At 39.0% G+C, this 14,587-nt stretch overlaps 1 protein-coding gene across 1 annotated transcript in view; it reads left to right on the top strand.

The window, feature by feature from the left end:
* ptpn5 (protein tyrosine phosphatase non-receptor type 5) overlaps nucleotides 1-14,587 on the top strand; it is a 96,183-nt gene that overhangs the window by 37,989 nt on the left and 43,607 nt on the right. Inside the window, exons 4-6 of the mRNA XM_036584482.1 lie at nucleotides 6,245-6,322; nucleotides 6,447-6,685; nucleotides 8,334-8,520. Coding sequence (XP_036440375.1) covers nucleotides 6,245-6,322; nucleotides 6,447-6,685; nucleotides 8,334-8,520 — 504 coding nt within the window. The remainder of the gene's footprint in view (nucleotides 1-6,244; nucleotides 6,323-6,446; nucleotides 6,686-8,333; nucleotides 8,521-14,587) is intronic.

Below are 14,587 nucleotides of genomic sequence, written 5' to 3'. Positions count from 1 at the left end.
AGCAACAACAACAATATTAGCACCAAAAATAAGAAACATTTTTCATAAGCATTAAATGGCATGCATAATCATCAGGTTACTGTTAAATATCAGTAAATCTAAGTGGGTTGTTTATTATAAGAATCTTTGAGTGGAAATCTTAGTATAGGCGCTAATATAACCATTGCATGTAATAAATCAGGACAGTCCATTTTTTTTACCATTAAATTTTTAATATATTTTAGATATGAGTTTAATGCATAGTTGAGTAGATATTGCAAACAGTCAGCTGTGCAGATCATGAAACTGTCAATCTTATCAAGTCTTTCACCTGGTTGGGTGGATATATATGCAACATTTCTCTTGTTGCAAAGAAATACACTGACACTCAAAAAGAATGGCTCAAATGTTGCATAATGATGATACTGATACACATCCAAAAAACAAATGCAAACAGAAACGCAGGTCCTTCTGTAGTCATGATAACCGCCTCACACCATTGTGTCATACTTTCTAAAAGTCTATTAAATTATTTAAACTGCATTGCATGCATTCTTCTCTGCTGTCCACAGGCTATCTATAGTGGTTGTTTTTTTTTCTCCAAACATTTCCCTATATAGTTCCACAAGTTCTCAAAGAGATTGAAATCTGGAGTTTGTGCTGGCTGTGCCATCATCTGAATTTCACACTTGATAGTGGTATGGCATCTTGCATTGTCTTGTTGACATTGCTAAACAATAGTGTGTGACTTGCATCTGAACAGTTATTTTTGACTGCCAGTTTATGTTGATTATGTTGCAGTAAGAACCCTCCATTTTATTGGTAAGTCTTTCCTAACATGCAGTTTAGAATATTTCAGGTTTAATTTGACAGGATTTACATTCTGGTTTGTAAATAGTGTGTTTTAGAGCATGATTATCATCATTTATATATTGAGAAATTAGACCTTTTCTGCCTAATTCTTTTCCTTTTGTGTTGCTGCATGGACAATTTGGTCATTTGATCAAGTTCTGTGGCACAATGATCAAAGTTGACAAATGTGAGAGTTTTTCTATAAAATTAGTAACTGTGGCAGATGAGATGGTAAACTTGCTGTAGTAGCAAGGCAGTGAACATTAAGATTCAGGTAATGTAAGACATGGTACTGATTTGAGATGATGCTAGTCTTGATGATCTTAGCTATGTTATCAATGTTGATGTTAAGGTCAGTATTGAAGTTACCTGGCTATCTAGATACTTTACTTCAGTTCGAAAGAAAACTTAAATAAAAATAGAATCACAGTTTTCTTTACGGTTTTGTTTGATGACCGAGGTAAGGGGTTGCACTTATGCTAGCTTGGTTGTGTTTATTAGCCTATAGCTCATTGGCTAGGCTGGCAGTCAGGATTACTTGACACGACAGGGATTCTTATTGGTTGTTTAGTGTATTTGTGTAATAGATGCTAGGTATTCTAGTGAGAGAATGTTGATGAATAAAAACAAAATGATATAAAACATGATATCCATCAACCCGAGAAGGCTGTGGAATACAGTGCTGTGCTACGGAGTACTGCACAACATGACAAATAACATTAAACTCTTGTTTTAGGCTGGTCTGCGCATTACACTAGAAAGGCATTTTGCCAGATTCAAAATTACAGTTAAAAAACAGAATCTTGATTCCTCAATAACAGCTAACTTTAGGCCAATTTCCAATTTGCCTCCAATTTCCAATTTGGAGAAATGTAATAATTTGTAATCCAGACTATTTACAATATGTTTTAGTCTATAAATAGTATGGAAATTACTTTTCTGAAAAATGTAGTTAATAATGAGAGACTAAAATCTGATATCAGTTATGTATGGATTCCTGATCTTGTCATGGTCTTCCTATCCTGGATCTGCCTTAGCCTGGCTTTGCTCTACTGTGGCTCCTCCCTCTCACTTTCCTGCTCTGTAGCCTGTGAGAGTCCTTGGGCAAGACTCCTAATACTACCTTCACCGACCTGTATAAAATGATCAAATTTGTTGCTCTGGACATTAGCGTCTGCTAGGTGCCATAAATGTGAATGTTCATTTGTGTCTGGTTTAACCACTTCCTTACCATCAGTCTCACTTGTGTCTTGTTCTGTCATTGATAGAGTGGTGTTTTGTTCCTTTGTTTCATTTTGTTGCGTGTTTTTTCTACTGTGATTCTGAGCTGAGTTTTCCCTCTTCTTTGTTGTTTTTGTTTTTCCTGTTTCCTTGTGTGTTATCTAGTTCTATTCTAGTTTTGTCTATTATTGCCTTTTCTCCAGATTGCTCTTTTTGTATTTGACTTTCCTGTCGCTAGCTGCCTGTGCTCTAACCTCCACCCCTTTATCCCCTAACCTCCCACCTTATGGATTTTGGTTATTTCCAGTAAATAGCCCTAATAAAAGAGACTTGTGCAGCCTTCTCCATGTAGCTGAGCTAGTGAGCTGCAAAGGACCATATATGGAGAGGCCACCACCACCCTGTTTGGCCACTGATGAGTTGTGCATCCAGCAGCCCCTCTCTCTACTAGCATTTCATATGATCATTTTTTTCATTTTATCCTTTGTCAGCAATTACAGTGGGACAGATGGATTTGAAGAATTTCACTTGAGTTTACAGTGCTCCATGAATTTTATGCATGTGATAAAATATCTTGTATTGGAGATTGGAGCCAAGGTAGCCATAGTTTCAAGACTCATAGAAAGGGCTCAAAGTGAGCTGCCACATTAACACTAGAAAATTATTCAACATACAGAGTTTTAGTTGGTTTGTGGCTATTCTCTGAGCTGTTTATCCCTTTTGTGGAAAGGGGATGCCAGGCTCCCCCTCCTCAAGCCAGAGGCCTCTACTTTGCCTCTTTGTTCCCAAGACTTGCCCCCTGTTCATCCTGCAACTTCAGCTTCCAAATCTCCTGTGCCGTCTGCCTTTGAGTCTATTGCACCACCGGTCTCCAAGCCTCCAGCACCTCCAGACCACTCCAACTTAAGGCGAGTATTTAATATCTTAAAGGGGTTGTTGAAGCATTATATTTAGATGTGGCTGTTGAACCTGTGTCCAAGCCTTATCCGGCTCCGGTCTCTGACTCTGGCCTGGCTTTGCCTCCTGACCTCCAGCCTGGCTTGGCCCCCTGACTCTGGCTTCCTGTCCCAGTCCAGAGTTCTGTTCCAGTGTCTGTTCTGTCTCCTGTGTCATTATCTGTCCTGTTTTCTGACCCAGTGTTTTTCACACTTCCTGCCCCACTATCATTCTTGTCTCCTGTTTATCTTTCAGTTGCTGTGCCACCCATCATGCCCTAACCACTGTGTCTGCCTATATATCTAACCTTGTTCTTCACTTAACTCCTGATGCCATTCTAGCCTGAGCTTTTTTCTTAACCTCAGTCACTGTCCTTGACCTAAATGTAGTCTCTGACTCTTCCTGTTCCAAACTGAGTTTCACTCCCTGAACCAGTCACAGCATCTGTTTCTGCTCCTCTTGCTGATTCAGCTCCCCTTCATGTATTTGAGGTGTAGGTGCAGCTCCAGTTTCTGCCTCTTTCCCAAGTCCCAAGTTCCATCTCTGTCCCTGTGACCAGTTCAATACCTCTCTCTTGCCCATATCTGTCTCCTGTCTCCTGCTGATCCTCTTGCCAAGCCAGCTCCGTCTCTTCTGTTGCCACTCCCTCCTCTGTCATCAAGTCAGTTCCTGTTCCTCTTACTCTGTTCCTGTCACTGCTAATGCTCCTATCTCTACCTCTGTGTCACTTCCTGGTCTGGTCCCAGTTGCTGCCTCTGTTCCTTTCCTAGTCTCTGTTGTATCCTGATCCTGGCCCTGGCCTTTGCCCTGTCATTGGCTCAAACCCATTGCCAACCCAGCCCTAGGCCTTGACATTAACTTGCCCTTGCCTCTGGTCCTCCCCTGTGGGTCTGGATTATGTGCTCTGGGAGCCATGAGGGAGTGGGGGATATGGGAGCTCTTTCATGGTCTCTCTGTCCTGGCTACACCTTTACCTGGCTTTGCTCTGCCCTGGTTCCACTCTTTTGTCACTCATTATGTTCTCCTGCATTTGGTTTATCTCATCAGTCTCGACTGCATCTAGACCTGTTTCTTGTTTTGTTTTGTTTTGTTTTTTTATCTGTTACAAGACATACATTGCTGTAAAATGGGGAATGGGATTGTGTTAGGTTAGAGCTTGTGAGTTCAGCTCAGCATGCTGCTCAATGTAGCAGGAGAGTGAAATAGATCAGAAAAAAAATAAACTATTAATAAATAATACATATCTTTTTCATTTTCAGTTGACTTCAAGTACTATAAGCATTACTTTAATCTGAATTATAAAGAATATTTCATAAAGCAGTCACATTTGCCCTGAGGACAGCAGTACATGGCATGTGTTGGTGGCAGTCAAATAGCAAATCAGCATGAAGCCTGGGGAGACACACACAATGAAAAATATTTTTGCCTTATGCCTTAAAGTACACTATGTACTATAGTGTAGTACGGGGTTCAGTACTTGTCCCCTTCTTTATATGTACTTTACCCGATATTTTTGGGCAAAATTATTGCTGAGCATGAAATCAATTTCCATATTTGCAGATGGTATTATCTGTAGCTTGGATAATTGTAATCCTGTTGATCAGCCAGTGGTCTGTATTATTAGCATAACAGAGAAGTACTACTATTTACCTGGGAAGGTAAGAAGAATAAAATATTAAGTAAACTGAAGCAAAAATCAAGTTATTTTTGACACAGAGTTGTCATTAAATTTAATTCACACAATAGTAATGTTATTATGACATTAGTAACATAACTCAGATTTAGGTATCCTTTGTCAAAGTTAAGGAGTTGATTCATGCTTTTGTCTTCTCTCACCTCGACTGTTTAAATGCCCTATTTACTAGTTTACCTGAAAAGACTATTAACACATTGTGCAAAGTGCTACTCTCACAAATTCAAGAATGAACACTACTAGAGATGCATCGATACCTTTTTTCAGACCTAGTACGAGTATGTTTTTTATTGCTTGCCGACACAGATTCCGATATAAAAAATTACTGTCCAATCATTAAAATTTAGCTGATTTTATATCACATATATTAGCTAGTAATGCTGCATTAGTTACCTTGGATCGAACTGCACTGCAGTAGAGAAAAGTAGTTTTGTTATATATCAGAAAAGTGCTTCTGTACATTTGTAAGTAAAGTACAATACATAGTTTTGATGCTTCTCATCTGTGTCTTTCATCAGCAGTTCTCTGTAGCACAGTGACAGCCAGAATCACGTCCAAGGAGCACACTTGTGGAATTTTAGGTCTGAAATCTTTTGATTGGATGGTGAGCTGCAATTGACATATATTTGAATTGAAAAACATACACATAGACTGCAATTTTAGAAATCTTGTTTTTTGGTGAGAACAGAGTAAAGTTAGCAAAAAAAATATTGTTTATACTTTGCAGCTGTCAAACAGAGTTAAGTTGGCATATACAAACTTTGGTAGCAAATGTCAACTTTTCCGCCTCCATTTGGTTAGCCTGCGTTCCTCCACCCATACTGGGGGAGAGGTTGTGATTGTGTGTGTTTAAAAATGGGCTAAAATCACACAGTGTAACCTGGCAAGAATCGGCCAAGGCAGAATGTTTAAAGTAACCAATGGCTTTGTGTCCAACCGCCACAGAGTCAGTAACACTTCTCTGTGTGAGCAGAGCCTACTTCACTGTCAGCTTTAGTCATTTGTTTATTAGTGAAGCAGTATACACACAGCTTATGGCACACAGTATTAACAGGTATCGGAATGTTGCTATCTATGGTTATGAATACGAGTAAATTGGCCTGAGACCAGTATCGGTATCAATGCATCCCTAAACATTACACATATTCATGAATCACTGCACAGCTTGCACATTTTGTTTAGAAATGGTTTGGCACCTCCATGCATAGCTGACAAGCTATATACCAGACTGCACAGAGCAAAGCACAAGAAATGCAGCAAATTCACTGTTCTAATGATGCAACATTGCACTTTTTTTTTTGCCTACATAGATGAATGAAGCACCTTCTGCTGACCATTAAAAATGTCTTAAAATGTATTCCCTTTACCTTTCAAGTAGTCTTTGCCTTCTTTGTAGTCTTTTGTTTTTTCTGCACAAGATTAATTACAGATTAATAAGAGAATTAAAGGTTATTATTATTATTATTATTATTATTATTACTATTATTATTGCAGAAACATTTGTCAGGTAGACTGCTTGTCCAGTGTGCAGAACTAATAACACACAACAATTCATATCTACAGATGGAGATTTGGAGAATTGAGTGTGTGTGTCCACTTTTAGCAACGCTGTTCCTTGGAGTGGTGATCCTTGGCGCTGGAGTGAGTATATATTATATATATATATATATTATAGTATATATTCACTATAGTTCATTGCTATATATTGCAGCCTATTCTATGTGTAAACAGCCTGCTGTTAAATACTAGAGCTCTCTCTCTATAGGCATTGTTCTGCATTAGAATTTTGGTGCCAGGAAGCTCCACTGGCTTCCCTGATGACCGTCGTCAATCTATGAGCAGACAGCCATCCTTCACTTACTCAGAGTGGACTGATGTTAAGCAGGATGATTTCTATGAACTTGATGCAGTTCCAGAGACACCTGTATTTGACTGCTTTATGGATATGAAGACAGAAAGTGACCCTACTACTCTCACAGTCAAACCCGTGGGCCTGCAAGAAAGGTGACTCGTACATTTCACCTCTCAGTAATTGAGCTACATGTATATGTTTGAGAAACAGAGCAGTTTTTGTATTTGTGTTTCTGTAAGAAAGAGACATTTATTAAAGAAATAATAAAGACAACATATATATTAAACAATGCTGGTTCATCATCTGGACTACATATAAAACAGTGGCACTGCAAATAGTCACTGTACGAGTTCTTACTAAGTCACTTGAATTACATTGGATTTATGGGAGCAGTGGATTTAAGTTAGCATATACTTTAAGATAGACTGAGATTAAGGTGGCGGTTGATTTAAGGTATCAGTAAATTTAAGGTATCAGTGGATTTAAGGTAGCAGTGGAGGCATTGACTTTAAGGGAGCAGTTGATTTAAAGCAGCAATGACTTTAAGGTAGCACAAGATTTAAGGTGGCAGTGGATTAAAGGTAGCAATGGATTTAAGATGACAGTGAATATAAAGTGGCAGTGGATTTAAGGTATCAGTGGAATTAAGAAGGCACTGGATTTAAGGGAGCAGTGGATTTAGGGGTAGCGATTAATTTAAGATTTAAGGTCAGTAAATTCAAGTGGGCAGTGAATTTAAGGTGGCAGTAGATTTAAGGTATGGGTAAATTTAGACTGGCAGTGAATTTAAAGTGGCAGTGGATTTCAAGTGGCAGTGCATTTAAGCTATCAGTGAATTTAAGGTGGCATTGGATTTAAGGTTCAGAAAATTAAAGGTGGCAGTGGATTTAAGGTGGCAGTGGATTTAAGGAATCATTAAATAAGGTGGCAGTGGATTTAAGGTACCAGTGAATTTAAGGTAGCAGTGTATTTAAGATATCAGTGGATTTAAGGTAACAGTGTGTTGAATTGTAAAGCAACCACCTAGCAACACTTTAGTGGCAACAACTTAGCAACACTTTACCAACCACCTTGGATACCATAGCAACCGCATAGCAACATCTAAGCAACATTTTAGCAACCATCAACAGTCTTCCACCATTTTAACATTTTAAGGTAATTAGCTGGCTTTTTCAAGCCAAGTTGAAGTTCATTCACAAACTTCTTATTAGTTGTTCTACTGAAATGATGAAATTAGAGACAGCATGAGTAAAATACATGGCAGCAGGATCTTACTTACTCTTGTTTTAAAAAAAATCTCCTTTTAACTTTTAAACATTTATGAAGAAACAATTAGGAAAGAAAGGGTGAGACATCTAAATCATTTAATACTTCAGGCTTGCTGGTTTTAGCTTTGTAGCTGGTGTAAATATGGTTCATCAATTATAGCTAGCTCAGCATTCAATCCCACTGTTTGAAAAAAGTTGGCTTCCACATCCTATAATTCACAACTTAGGCCTCTAGCAGCACTACTGTGTCTGGTCCTCTTGTACCAGCGTAACACTCACTAACACGCCACCACATCAGTGTCACTGCTGTGCTGGCAACTGGACCTGATGGACAATGGAGAATGACATTGGATTCAAGTAGATGTTCCTAATAAAGTACTCAGTGAGTGTTTATAGGTAGGGTACATAGGTAGTTAATTAGTATTATTCTTGGTTGAGAATGCATTACTATTACATAATGTGTTAGTTCTGTTACTCTGGTCACTAAAATGCAGCTTAACGTGACTCTGTTTTCTGAATGTTGTCACTGCAGGAGAGGCTCAAATGTATCTCTGACTTTGGATATGTGCACTCCTGGCACCACTGAGCCATATGGCGCACTGTTGTCTCCTCGAGAGCAGAGTGCACAACAGTACCTGGAGAATGCATCATATCTTCTCACTCCTGGACAGCTACACAAGCGTGCTTTAGACGACGCTTCACTGCAAGCTGAGTTCTATGTGAGCTTATTTGTATGTCATATATCTATATACAACACACACAAGACATTTTCTTTAACTGAATGCCAGTGGCGTCTCTGTCACAGAAAACCTGGTGGGGCACAATAAACTGTAGGGGCAGTAGCCGACTCGTCAATGAAACTACACATAAACCTTATCCAAACACAAACATACTCCATCAATGAAATCACAAATTCACAAATTAACGTACCTTGGTGCAGGAATTGGTGGAAGTGGAGACAGGAATATGAGTGATATGATAACAACATTAGATCTCACAAAACCTTGTTATACAGCATCACATTACAAATCCAAAGTTATCTATCAGTGTACGATCACTGTGGTCTGCTACATATCCAAAGCAACATATCAGAGCATAAAACACATTGCTTTCTGGGCATTATTAATAACATGACTTGTAATAATGCAGAATGACTCACCAGTGACGTTCACTCCTCAAAAAGAAAAGATGAACGCGGATCATTGATCCGGGCAAACTTGCCAAAAACTTTTCTCTTAAAGTCCACCAATCCATGAATGAATTCAAGTCATAGCATAGAAAGGTCAGCCAAGGAAAGCAGTTTTTAGCTACACTCGCAATTAGCCATTTTTTTCTCTTGAACTGCTCTAGAGTGTTTTAACTGCTCACTTGGTTAGATGATTGCTGACGGGCCGACCCCATGATCACCAAATGAAGATTGCTAGGAGAAATAGGTAACCTACTGGCATTAACACAACAGGTACAAGAAGATATTTGGAATGTGCATGATAAAATGTGCATTGTATGATGATTTACTTTATTAGGGCTGTTATGTATGGCAAGAGAGAGACCTTTCTATTGACAACCATGCATGACAGTTACCTGGAAAGTGTGCAGAGCCTCACTTACTCCTTGAGAAAATATTTGTTTGCTGCCCAGTGGTATAGGTTAAAATTAGGTAGACGTGGAGGAGCCACTTCTCAAAAAAGGAGCACTGATCATGGAGCATTAGAACATGGAGGGGTTAATGGTAGAGAAAGCTGTATAACAGTTATCTGTTCACGTGGTTTATAACATCAGATCGTTTAACTTCATTAGTAATGATTTACATTTCTGTCAGATTATTTCAGCTCTTTTTGAACTAAAGAAGCTGGAGCTCTGTTCTGTTCAATCTGGTACTTATATGTGGTACAAAACAAAACTCCCTGCAAAAATACAGATCAATCTTCATAATTTTCAGCATATTCTCCAGTTGCTTTTGCTATTATTCAATTTGTAGTCATCTTTGTAGGGCTCCTTCAGTATCTCCTCTAAGTTTTTTTAAAACAATAGACATCACAATGAATCTTTGCCAGTTGATTACTGATATTCTTACAAGCACTTTTTGTGTTTGAAGTTTTCCAAAATACTGTGTAGATATACAAATGAGACGTTAACAAATTAAATATGCATACATTTGCATATTTAAAAATCAGAGAAGTCTTTGAATGATATTAGTATGAAAGTTTTTCAGTGTGTTTATTATTATTATTAAATTCTTCTGTAATATTCTTCAGAATAGGGTTAGGAACAAACGTAACATTTCATGAATGCAGGTATTCTAGAATCTGAGTTTTCTGGTTGTGAATGTAGAGAAAAGCGCATTCTAAGAAAAACTATTTTAAGAATTATCTTCAGAATGGCATTACCCAGTGAGATCTCAGAAAACATGCACTGTTATTTTTTGTCATTATCACAAAGGAAATACAGATATTTGGACTAACTAGCAGTAACTAATTTTCAGAAAGTTTAATTCTGATATTTGTTTGTAGACACAGATCATAGCATTTTAGGCTCTTTCATCTTTGTTCTGCTTATTGCCAATATGTGTCATATTTATTGATTGCTGGATCCTCTGTTGAAGTGAGAAAAAAACGCTGATCAGTGCTGGCAGCAACATACTCATCGCTACTAAATACAGCACCCTCTCCTATAACAGACTTGTATGAGGGTAAATGCGCTGTGCTTTCCATAATCTCAGTTGTATGGAAAATGCTTTCACACTGTCAGAAGCTACATTGATGTGTTCGACTCCTGTGTGATGTAAAACGCTAAGTGCATCATTCATCATTAAGCTTAGGAACACGTGACCTGGCCTTGTTTATTAATTCCTCGATTACCTGTCTCAACTCAAAGAAACTCTTCTGCACAATGTCTCTGCTTAGCCAGCACACCTGTGTAAAAATCAAAGTTTATTTATATACCGCTTTTTACAACTGGTGTTGTCACAGAGCAGCTTTACAGAAAAATTCAGGTCCAAGCCCCCATGAGCAAGAAAAAAGCGTTTTCCAAGAAGAAGAAACCTTGAGAGGAACCAAGACTCAAAAGGGGAACCCATCCTCCTCTGGTCGACAAAACAGCGTTAATATAAAATACTAAAATACAGAAGCAGGAAAAAACAAATGAAGCAATGGTTATAAATAAATAGACTGAGTCTGTGCAGCAGCAGCAGCAGCATCGTCAGGAGGGTGAGTTCATGCAGGTTAATGCACAGCATTGTACAGCGTGAAGCTCAATGGTGGTCAAAATGGTCCAAAAGGCTGGCGAGCAGTGGGCACCCCAGAAAGGCAGAAGAAGCAACAGCATCAGATCGCACAGGATGGGCAGTTGTTTAATTCTGCAAAGAAAACACAGAGAGAGTTAGTTCTGTAAAGAGTGACTGATTACAGTTTACCGGGTTAACAGAGTGCAGCAGAGACTCCGGCAGGTCTGGTTATTACAGCCTAACTAAGAGAGCCAGAAAGGTAACAGAGACATGAGGGCTCCCTGAGATGTCAGCACCCCTCATCTCCACCGTCAGCAAACCTGAGTGAACGCGTGAGAGCAGCGGGACGACAGCACCAACATTCCCAGTTCACTATAATACTCTATGTCCATGAACCTCCAGATCTGCACCTTCTATCTAACAGGGAAAACTAATTATCAAAGACTTGACTAAACAAGTAGGTTTTTAGTCTAGGCTTAAAGACTGAGGCTGTGTCTGAGTCCCGAACACTGACTGGAAGATTATTCCAAAGCTGAGGGGCTTTGTATTAGAAGGCTCTTCCCCCTGATGTAACTTCATTAGTTCTAGGTACTAAAAATAAGCCAGCACCTTGTGATTTAAGTAGGCATGATGGTTCATAGTGAGAGAGAAGTTCACTCAGGTACTGAGGGGCGAGGCCGTTTAGAGCTTTATACATCAGTTAAAGAATTTTGTAATCCATGTGAAATTTAGGTGTAGGTTTGTTAAAACTGGGCTGATATAATCAAACTTTCTGGTTCTTGTGAGGACTCTGGCTGCAGCGTTCTGGACTAACTGAAGCTTGTTAAGGCTTTTGCTGGAACATCTAGACAGCAGGGCATTGCAGTAATCTAGCCTTGAGGTAATAAATGCATGAACTAGCTTTTCTGTATCCTGTAGGGACCGTGCATTTCTTAATTTAGCAATATTGCGGAGATCAAGAGCTATTCTAGTAATATTTATTATATGTGCATCGAAGAACAGATCAGGATCTATTGTGACACCAAGATTTTTTACAGATGTGCCTGATGCATCTGAGAAACTATTAAGTTTAAGTGTTAAATTAGACAGTTTGTTTCTAGCAGCTTTTGGACGAAGAAGCAGAACCTCTGTTTTATCTGAGTTGAGAAGGAGAAAGTTACTCAACATCCAGACTTTTATGTCTATATTTTATGTTATACAGTCATCAATCTTGCTGAAGTTGAAATTTACCATCTGGTTTGGTTTATATATATATATATATATATATATATATATATATATATATATATATATATATATATATATATATATATAAAACTGTGTCATCAGCATAGCAGTGGAAATTGATGCCGTGTTTACTGATAATGGTGCCCACTTGTAGCATATATAATGTGAATAATATAGGTCCTAAAACAGAGCCCTGTGGAACACCATACTTAACTTTAGCAAGAACAGGCAATTTGCCGTTTACATTTACAAACTGATAGTGATCAGTCAGGGACGATCTGAACCAAGAATGAGCTATTCCTGTTACCCCTACAAGGTTTTCTAGTCCAGTCTAGTAAGATAGAGTGGTCTATCGTGTCAAATGCCACGCTAAGATCAAGGAGGACTAGCAAAGATACATTTCCTTGGTCAGAGAATAATAAGAGATTGTTTACAATTTTCACTAGTGCTGTCTCTGTACTATGATGTGGCCTAAAACAAGACTGATTTTTTTAATATATATGATTCCTATGCAAATAGCAATTTAATTGATCTGCCACAATTTTTTTCCAAGATCTTTGACGTAAAGGGAAGAAAACAAGGCATCACCATATGCTGCTTCAATTTCTACAAAAAAAAAACAAAAAAACACAAAACTGGCAGTGTTATAAGCTTTTGATTTGATGTAATTAATGCACTACAACTGACATAACATGGTCAAATTTTAAGCATGTCTGTCTGCTGATGAATAATGCAGTTTAAAGGAATAGCAAGGTGTTCATTCTCTTCCTCCAGCTTTCTCTAAATCAGTGCTATTAGACAGTTTTTCCTAGGCATTGTGCACCATCTGTGGTCATTCCAACCAGTTTATCCCCGGGCAGACCAGACAGCATGCAGCTCCTGAAATATATCCTTGGCAGAATCACTTAGAAGTGGAGGTCAGGTATGTTTTATGTAAATAATAAATGTAATTTTATTGATGGTAAGCGTTACAGTATATATCCCTCTTAAAACCAGGATAAATTGGACGAATGGATATGGAAGGTTAAGTATGGGACAATGTGTACTTTAAAGGCCTGATAAACTTGTTAAAAACATAGCTAGCCTAAACTGCTGCACCACACTGCATTGGGCATGGTTTTAGCCTATAGCTAATTAGTGAAGTAACATAAAGTTAATTTACACCACACAATATGATGTTTTCAGACCCGACCTGAGACACTGCCAAATGTGGTCCTAGATCTGATACATATCCAGTGCATGGCCATGCAATTTTAATGAGAACGCTCTGATTGGAATTCATGTTTCTTTCATTGTGCATGCAACTCCGTCTTACTCTAATAATGAGCAGCTGAGAGCTGTTTAGAACTAATTATATTCACAGTGAAGACTTGCTCTACTAGTTTGTTTGCTTTTCATGACACACATGATTCATTCACGTGGCATATTAGAAAAACATAGTTTCCTGTTTTTCGAAGTTACTGGCAGGAGTGTTTGCTGTTTTCTCCGCTCTATTTTGCTAGTCTTTTGTGGCTTTTTACATTTTCAATTTGCTGTTGCATATTAGGGCAGCACGGTGGCGCAGTGTGTAGCACTGTCGCCTCACAGCAAGAAGGGCCTAGGTTCGATTCCCGGCCGGGTGACCGGGGTCCTTTCTGTGAGGAGTTTGCATGTTCTCCCTGTGTCTGTGTGGGTTTCCTCCCACGGTCCAAAGACATGTAGTCAGGCCATTTGGAAATGCTGAATTGCCCCTAGGTGTGTGTGATTGTATATGTATGTCTGTCTGTCTGTCTGCCCTGTGATGGACTGGCGACCTGTCCAGGGTGTATCCTGCCTTCTGCCCAATGACAGCTGGGATAGGCTCCAGCTCCCCACCGCGACCCAGAAGGATAAGCAGTTTAGATGATATATGTATGTCTGTTGCATATTACTTGCAATTAATTACAACCACTGACCTTTGAAAGTCAATTCTTCTCTCATCCGATTCACAAGACCCCTGGAAAGGACATATTTAGGTGAGGAAACAACATGAGTATCAGTATGGCAGACCATGAGCTGTTGCTTTGCCCTGAGTGCAGCATGTTTAGTTATGCTTCTCTCTCCATCACTAGTGACAGCAGCGCTGCTAGCTTTGTTTGTGAGAAGTGTAAGTTAGTTTCGTGCTTAATGGAGAAGTTTATACTGTTAATGGTGTGCGTCCGGAAGTTGGAAAAGAGCAGGACTAGTCAGCAGGGCTCTGACTCGCTGTTATAAGCTCTGGGTGCCTCAGGAAATGCTAGCATGCCCTCGACTCCAGCAGTAGAGCCCTCACAGCGGGGCAAATGGGTGGCATCTCAGTGGCATAGCCGCAAAGCCAA

This window comes from Colossoma macropomum, unplaced genomic scaffold (assembly GCF_904425465.1).
Source record: "Colossoma macropomum unplaced genomic scaffold, Colossoma_macropomum, whole genome shotgun sequence".
In the NCBI taxonomy this organism is placed as follows: Eukaryota; Metazoa; Chordata; class Actinopteri; order Characiformes; family Serrasalmidae; genus Colossoma; species Colossoma macropomum.
The sequence above is the reverse complement of the archived record's forward strand: the minus strand, read 5'-3'. Positions and strand labels throughout refer to the sequence as shown.